The sequence below is a fragment of the Hippocampus comes genome, unplaced genomic scaffold (assembly GCF_001891065.2).
Source record: "Hippocampus comes isolate QL1 unplaced genomic scaffold, H_comes_QL1_v1.1 scaffold73, whole genome shotgun sequence".
NCBI classification, from domain to species: Eukaryota; Metazoa; Chordata; class Actinopteri; order Syngnathiformes; family Syngnathidae; genus Hippocampus; species Hippocampus comes.
The window spans coordinates 394,311-402,161 of record NW_017806238.1 but is presented as its reverse complement, the minus strand read 5'-3'; the positions used below and the strand labels follow the sequence as shown (position 1 = coordinate 402,161).

Here is a 7,851-nt window from a genome sequence, read left to right as displayed (position 1 = left end):
GGAGCTGCAAACAGACGACGAGAAAACAATTTCCAGGTAGAGTACCACCAGTGAACTTGGATGACTGAAAATCTACACAATCGGCGAGAGTCTTTGCTGGCATCTATGATGTACATCAGGCAATTTGCAGACTTGCCTTCGATGTGGAGGTTGACAAATGAATCACTGATGCCCGTGAGGGTTACCACACGGCACATGTAGCTCCCTTCATCTCCAACAACCACGTCCTTGAGCAGCAGAGAAGCGTTTCCTTTGCCGATATTTTCCTTGAACAGCGAGGTTCGGCCCCTGAAGCGCTTGTCCTGTTTCTTGAGCCGGTCGGTCTCGAAGAAGAAGGAATGAACCAAGATCTCTGGAAACTGGATCCAGTAGATGGCCACGTCATCTCCGATAGAGAAGTTGGCCTCTAAAAGGCAGCTGGTGTTCCAGCGACATCGAACATCGCTGACATCTGTCAAACATCACCGCGAGCAGGTCAGAAGGAAGGCCACGTGTAATCCGATTGAAGCCGATTGAATCCACAAACAAATTCGATTCGAGGCAAATTACATCTGCGGTTAATTGCGCTCAAATGTACAGTCAAATTCATTTTAATCCCCAATGAAATCATCTTGAATCCAAAATGACATTGGATGCGATGGAATGCGCTCCCGGAATGAGATAAAATCACGTTTGCGGTTGAATCCAGTTCAGTGCTCCGTGAAATCAGATTGAAGGCACAGTGACATATAAGATAAAACCCGGAATCCAACCAGATTCAAATTGGATCCAATGGCACCATCCAGTATACAGTCGCGTCGAGTCGCCGACGCCAAAGGTGGAACTAAAGTGCGTGGCTTAATATTCTCGTCGGACCTTTTAGTGCGCTGCACCGCTGAACAAAGACAAGCGCGAAGATGAGAAGCAGCCCCCAGAGAAGCAGTCCCGAGATGACCACGACGGTGAGTGATATTATATTATCAAGGTCAGACCACAACACAAAACCAAGCAAGCCCGGAACAGTAGAGTTGTTTAAGTGTATTTCTTCTTCGCTGTTGAAGATTTAAAGTTAAAAGGGCATTCCATCCTATTTCTACATGAAAAAGAAACGATTCAGACACTGAGACAGAGCCAGATGATGATGGTGGTGAGAGAGTTAAAGAGGAGCAAGTTGAGAGCACCAGAGCGGGAGAGTCAGAGGACACGGGAGACACTTCTTGTCAGAGAGGACACTGAGCAGCAAAGAGAGACAGATGAAGATCCTGAGAATAAGGAAACTGAGACTCGGACTGTCTGCGCGTGTGTGTGTGTGTGAGTGTAACTTTTTCATATCCCTTTTTATTTTTTAATGTTTATTAAACAGGAACAATATATAAGACATTGCCTTTTAAAATTGGGACAATTAGATGCATGCAAAACATCGAGCTTCAGTGTGTTTGCAATTTTAGTCACTGGTCAGGCTTTAGAATGTATTCATTTATATTCACTGAATACAATAAAGGAATAAATAAATGAATGCAATTAATAAATATCATTCATGAATACATTTTTGACAATTATGTGTGTCTGAGCGCTGAAACAGTGTAGGGTGTCGCAGGTTAGTGTATATGCTGTGTCCATGCAAAAAATATGTTTACATCTATTCGGTTTGTCTTTCTCCACAGACATCAGCAAATGTAAAGAAGACCCGCCAATGCAGAGCAGAGTTTTTCCACATTAAATCTTGGGAAAACAAACCTCATGTCCACTATGAACGATAATAGATGAAGCAATCTTGGTGTACTTTGCATTGAGTCTAGGAGGTCAAAAGCACTGAATCTTGAATCACTTTGGACGGTTTGCCAGAAATCACCAAAATCGCAGAATACAGTTGCTGCAATGGTAGGACTGTTCCACAAGATCTGCACCTATATGAATCTTTCATCAGCACTTAATTTAGTACTTTTGTGATTACAGTGGCGGACCATGAGGGCCAGCAAGGCCTTCTCTGCTGGCCTGAACATTCTCAGAAAAGTAAATTTACTTTTATGTGTTTTATGTTAACAACGGAGATCCCGGACTGTTGAACAGCTGAAGTTCGACATCAAACAAGAATGAGAAAGTATTTCTCCTACAAAGCTTCAACAATTAGTATCCTCAGTTCCCAAACGTTTATTCAATGTTGTTCAAATAAAAGGTGACGTAACGCAGTGTTGGGTCTAAAAGGCCCGGCCGACCCGGGCAAAGAACAGGCAGCGCACACGGAAATAAAGTTTTAGACTGCTGCAGCAGGGAAGAACAGGGAGGGCACGAAGTTACAGTGCGCTCGGCTCACAAGATCTCCTGTTGGTTTTCCGCTGCAGAGTGCTTTTATTTTGAAAAGTCACAGATAGAGCATGCGCAGTGCAAACAATGGAAAAGTACTGGTATGGTGTGTTGTTGGCTCGTGAATCATATGGTGTGTGTGTGCGTGTTCTGGGTGCGATGAGATGTGTGAGTGGCAGATAGCGTGTGAGGAAAACTTTATGTGAACACGGAAAAACAAGGTATGCAAGTTAAATAGAAACCATGAAATAAAACAATGGGCTATGGAGAAATACACACAAATATAAGAGCTTACTTTGCAGCCACTCGATAAATAACTTATTATTATGGTAGAGTTTTTAACCAATCATATTTCAGCTAGCTTGCGTTGCCAGGTAAATTAAACTTGCTCGGGGCCTTTAGATTAAACAGAGCAGGCCCCTGTGCACTGTAAGTGAACGAGCACAGTCAGGTTTCAATAGCCAATCAGATCACGAGTCTGCTGTATCCTGTATCCTGACTTGTGTAAAGATTAAAAAAAAAAAAAAAACGATTGGATGTGGGTCGCACGCGAGAGCGATCAATGCATTTTAACCCAAAATGGCTGAAGGAGAAGACGTTGATCTGGTTGTGGAACTACTTTCCACACAATTTTCAAGACGGACCTTCCACCAAAAGCTGGATATTGTGCGAAGAGGTCGCCCAACTCCTGCTCTAGCTAACCTGTCCCAGCAAGGAAAAGGGGTTGTCCGTCATTTTCAGACGAGCAATTATGAACGCTACCCGTGGCTCACAGCCTCTGTGAAATGCTGCAACTCGTACTGCTGGGAATGCCTATTGCTTGCAACTGACCGATTTGCTGTTTGGAGCCACACTGGATTGTTTTACGAAGGCAGCAAGGAAACATTAGAGCACGGCTGGGCACTTAACAACCTATGGTGTGTTTAAAAACGTTTGGGGATACTCTCGTAGATCTGCAGCTCAGTGAACAGGCACGCCGGTGAGGAAATGAATTTTATTTTACATTTCTTCTTGTCATTTTATTTCGTTAGTATTAAATTCATGGTAACGAAATAAAATAACAAAAGATCCAAAAATGTATCAAATAAACCTGCTCACCTGCAATTTTTTATCATGGCGCATTGTAGTCACCTTCATGCACGAAAGTTCGTTCAATCTCAGCTGCTCAACATTTTCAGTTATTTGCTGTTGAATCGCCCTTTCAAAATGTGCAAATGATCTGTTTATTTTCAAAGAATAGTTTGTTTTGTTATTGTTTGGTTGGTGTCTGCGCAATTTATTGGACAGACTTGTTTAAGATCACACAGCGTAATTTGGGTGGCATTTTATTTCGTATTTTTAAATCATCTTTTTATTTTTGACTATCTGTAAATTTAGTTTCCTGCTCTTAATTGTGAATGCATACTTGATGGTTTTAAATGCTCCTGAAATTAAGTGCTGCTTGACGAGCCTATATTGTGTATGTATGTGACGTCACTGAAGGCCTAAGGTTGAAATGCACGGCCCGCCACTGTGTGATTATTACACTGTTTTTCATCGTCACTGTAATATTATGTCTGCAAAGGTTTAAAAGTTTGATGAAAATAAAAGGTCAAATAAGATTTCGAATCTTTGTCTTTTTGGCCCAGGATTGAATGTGCCCTTCTATCAAAACCCCTGGCCCCAAGCCAGGCCCCTCAGTGAAATTGATCTAGAACCGCCACTGCTCCTGAACAGATGTGCTGACATCATCGAGCAATCACAACTCATGCGCCGGAATGCTGAAAAGTAACTTGGTTCTTCCCTTTAATTCAAGCGGACAGGTGTGGCAATGTGGATGAGGTCAGATAGGTATGAAGGGGCAAGGTTATGGATAGCTTTGAAAGTAAGGAGCAGGATTTTAAATTGAATGCGGTGTATAATGGGGAGCCAGTGGAGACGTTGGAGGACAGGTGTAATATGGTTGATGGATGGTGTGAGTGTAATGGTGCGAGCGGCTGAATTTTGGACCAGCTGAAGCTTCTCGAGGGTTTTTTGAGGGAGACCCAGCAGGAGGGAGTTACAGTAATCAAGTCGGGAGGTGATGAGGGTGTGAACGAGTATAGCAGTGGAGTGAGGGGTGAGCGAAGAGCGGAGTCGTGGATGTTTCTAAGATAAAAGTATGCAGAACGAGTAATGTTGTTGATATGTGAGGTGAAGGAGAGGGTGCTGTCGAGGATGACACCCAGGGTCTTGACTTGAGGGGAGGGGGAGAAATGGAGGAGCTGTCAAAGGGAATGGAGAAATAGTTTATTTTGTTTTGGGTGGATTTGGTACCAATGAGGAGGAGTTCAGTTTTATTGCTGTTCAGTTTGAGGTGAACCATGATTTGAATTCCTGCAGGCAGTTGGTTCGGGAGGATGGTGGAAGTGTGGCGTTTCGTTTGGTAGAGATTTAGAGCTGGGTGTCATCCGCGGAGCAGTGAACGTGAATGTGATGTTTCCTGAAGATATTACCAAGGGGGAGAAGATAGATTTGAAACAGCAAGGGGCCAAGGACAGAACCCAGAGGGACACCTGAAGTGAGTGGAAAGGGGTGAGATCTAAAACATTTGAGCTGGATAAACTGGGTGCGGTCAGAAAGATAGGTGCGGAACCAGGAGAGGGGGTTGCTGGTGATCCCAAAGGAAGAGAGTCTGTCGGGGAGGATGGAGTGAGAGATGGTGTCAAAGGCTGCACTGAGGTCAAGCAGGAGGAGGATGGCGAGTGAAACCGAGTCAGCAGAGAGAAGAAGGTCATTGGACATTTTGAGGAGGGCAGTTTCAGTACTATGGAGGGAACGGGAGCCAGATTGAAATTGTTCATAGAGGTTATTGGAGGAAAGATGGGTGTGAAGTTGAGCTGCCACTGTTTTTCGAGAAGTTTGGAAATGAAGCAGAGGTTTGATATGGGGCGGAAGTTGTTCATGTCGGAGGGATCTATGATGTGATTTTTTTATTTTTTTTATTTTTGCTGCTGTGGCAGCAGCAACATGCTCCCGCGGATGCCTGATAAATCTACTTGAAAATATTTGCACATTGTTATTTCCCCAACACTGAAGAAGGAGTACTGAAAAAAAGGAGGGAGATCTGTTCAGGTGCTTCTTACTTCCAATGACCAGATGCCACAGGAGCGCCACCACCAAGGTCAGCACAGCCATCCTTGTCTTCATGATCATCGTCCTCTTGGGCTTTCTCATTGGTGTCAAAGTTCACAACTGTCCCACAGCATTCTGTTCCGCTGAAATCAAGAGTCCAAGATGAGTGCACCTGAAGCTGTCTCCTACGGTCCATGGTATCCCCTGCGTATGTGAGAGCTGAAGCCTCCTTCCCTCCACCGTACACCAACCACATTCACATGACGCGGTATCCCCACCCATTTTTTTTTTTTTTTTTGCTTTACAGCGACATTCCTGCGTTCATGAAGAGGTTTAATTTTTAAATAGCGTCACTGGGTGAAGACATGACAAAATCAGAGAGCAGAAATGAATGGAAAAAAAAAAAACAAACTCAAACCAAGTGATGGGTCCAGCAACACCGATGCGTCGACGCATGCGTCGAGCTCACAGAGCAATCCACGTGTCGGTGCCTGTGCTGCTTTGTGATGATCACGTGACCAGCTGCGTCGACGCAGTCCAGGCGGCGTCGACTCAGTCCAGGGGGCGTCGATTCAGTGCAGGGGGCGTTGATGCAGCAAAAGCCCGCCACACAGTGTTTATAAGGAAGTGCGTTTAGCGACACGATGCCGCCTGCCGAAACAAGCCAGACCTCACCTGGAATAAAAATATATATTTGGGCAAAAAGGAAAACACACAGATTATCAGAAAAACGTGTCCGTCTGACTTCGAGCGTCGTATCGGCTAGGCTAGCTTAGCTATTGTCGTAGTTCATAGCTTCTTTAGTATGTGACGTGGGTGGCGTCAGCGCCGTGAGTACATGCTCGCGCGCGCACAGCAGAGAGCGGCGGACTATCGACTGCTGAGGCGCGCTTCACTCAAGTGACGTTGCTACAGTACGTGCATATTATGGAGCAACTTCTGGAGAAACACAAATTGTCCACCGTGTAGAGCCAGTTTGATCTCCTTTTGGAGAATAAGGTATTAATTCAAATCTCCTTGTCTCACCAAGTGCCTCTCGGATTTTTGACATGTCTTATTCCATCCTAATTCAAATTAATTTCATGGTAACTCTTAGTTTACAATTCACATATTTTATTGCAGGTGAAATGTTGAATTTGCCATTTAGCAGGGGTGGCCAACCCGCGGCTCGCGAGTCGCATGCAGCTCTTTGGCTGGTTCAATGCGGCTCCCGGGCTTTCACACGACAAGCGTCGAAAACGCCTCGGCAGTGGCGATGCCATTCAAACAAAGGCGCTAAGTACACAGAACGTATTATGTCAGCCTATCATCAATCCCGTTACTTGATTGACATAGAGGGCAACCAATCAGATGACTGCATCACCGCTCATGTGCAAACAACGGCGCTAAGCTACTCAGCGAATTACCTCTGATTTTAAGGCAGGGGTGCCCAATACGTTGATCAGAATCGACCGGGAGCCAGCGAACTGGTCCCAAGTCGACCGCAAGGATTGGGAGGAGGAAATGGGTGGGTTAAAAAAAAAAAAAAAAAGATTTGTTTGTTTGTATCTTTTGTTCATTTTCGGCACGTTCCGACTGTTGCTCATCGCAGTGTGCGTGCATATCTGCGCGAGTGCACTGGTGGGCACCCGCGTGAGTGCATGCGTGCAAGCGCGCGCGCATGTGGGTGTGTGTGTGTGTGTGCTCCCTGTCTCTCCTGTTCGTGTGCTGCTCACAGTGTGCTGCTGTGTCTCTGACTCCTCCCCCTTCTCTTCACTGAAGCGCGTGTGTGTGTGTGTGTGCGCGTGCGTGCGTGTGTGTGTGTGTGTGGGTGTGTGTGTGTGCGTGCGTGCGTGCGTAATTAATGGCAACAAAAGTGAGTAGATCCTGTTGGGGAGGATAGTTCCGCTGGATCAGTTTGGGGTATACCGTATAGGGTACAGGATGGTGTATCGGTAAGAATACAGGAAGCAGGTATCTTGAGTTAAGGCTCTTGCATGGGTGGTAGAAGGCAGGTTTGGGAGATGGAAGACCGGTTGTAGGTGACTCAAGGTGGGTTTGAAGACGGGATACAGAAGACAATGGTCAGAGGTGGAAGGCATGGGACAGGAGGCAAAGGCAGAAGGCATATGTAGATGCAGATTCTCGGAAGGCAGATGGTAAGGCCAGAGGTACAGAAGTGCACAGGGCAGTCGTGCAGAAGGTGCAGAGTCTGAAATGTCGAATGACATCAATTACGGCATGTACAGCATTCAACAAGATATCATACAACTCAAACAGGCACACAGAATAATTCTCTAAAGGTATAGAAATGCTGTACAAACTCTATAAAGGAAATACAGAAAAGGGGGAGGAAACGCTGCCAACGGCTTGGTTGGCCAAATACACTTATGTAAACACTCAATTGTACTGGCTCATTCAGATGGTCTATGGAGCCCTCTAGTGGCCGATAAGAATCGTGCAGAATGGCGGGGGCAGCAGCGGGCGCACTTTATG

The 7,851-nt window shown here is 45.4% G+C and overlaps 1 protein-coding gene across 1 annotated transcript in view; it reads right to left on the bottom strand.

Moving 5' to 3' along the window:
• The window catches only part of LOC109507686 (CD276 antigen-like), a 12,225-nt gene extending 6,625 nt beyond the window's left edge, over positions 1-5,600 (bottom strand). The window contains exons 1-2 of the mRNA XM_019857284.1: positions 5,388-5,600; positions 9-451 (exon numbers count right to left, since the gene is read on the bottom strand). Of these exons, the coding sequence (XP_019712843.1) occupies positions 9-451; positions 5,388-5,478 (534 nt within the window). The 5' untranslated portion in view covers positions 5,479-5,600. The remainder of the gene's footprint in view (positions 1-8; positions 452-5,387) is intronic.
• Positions 5,601-7,851: the final 2,251 nt, after the last annotated feature.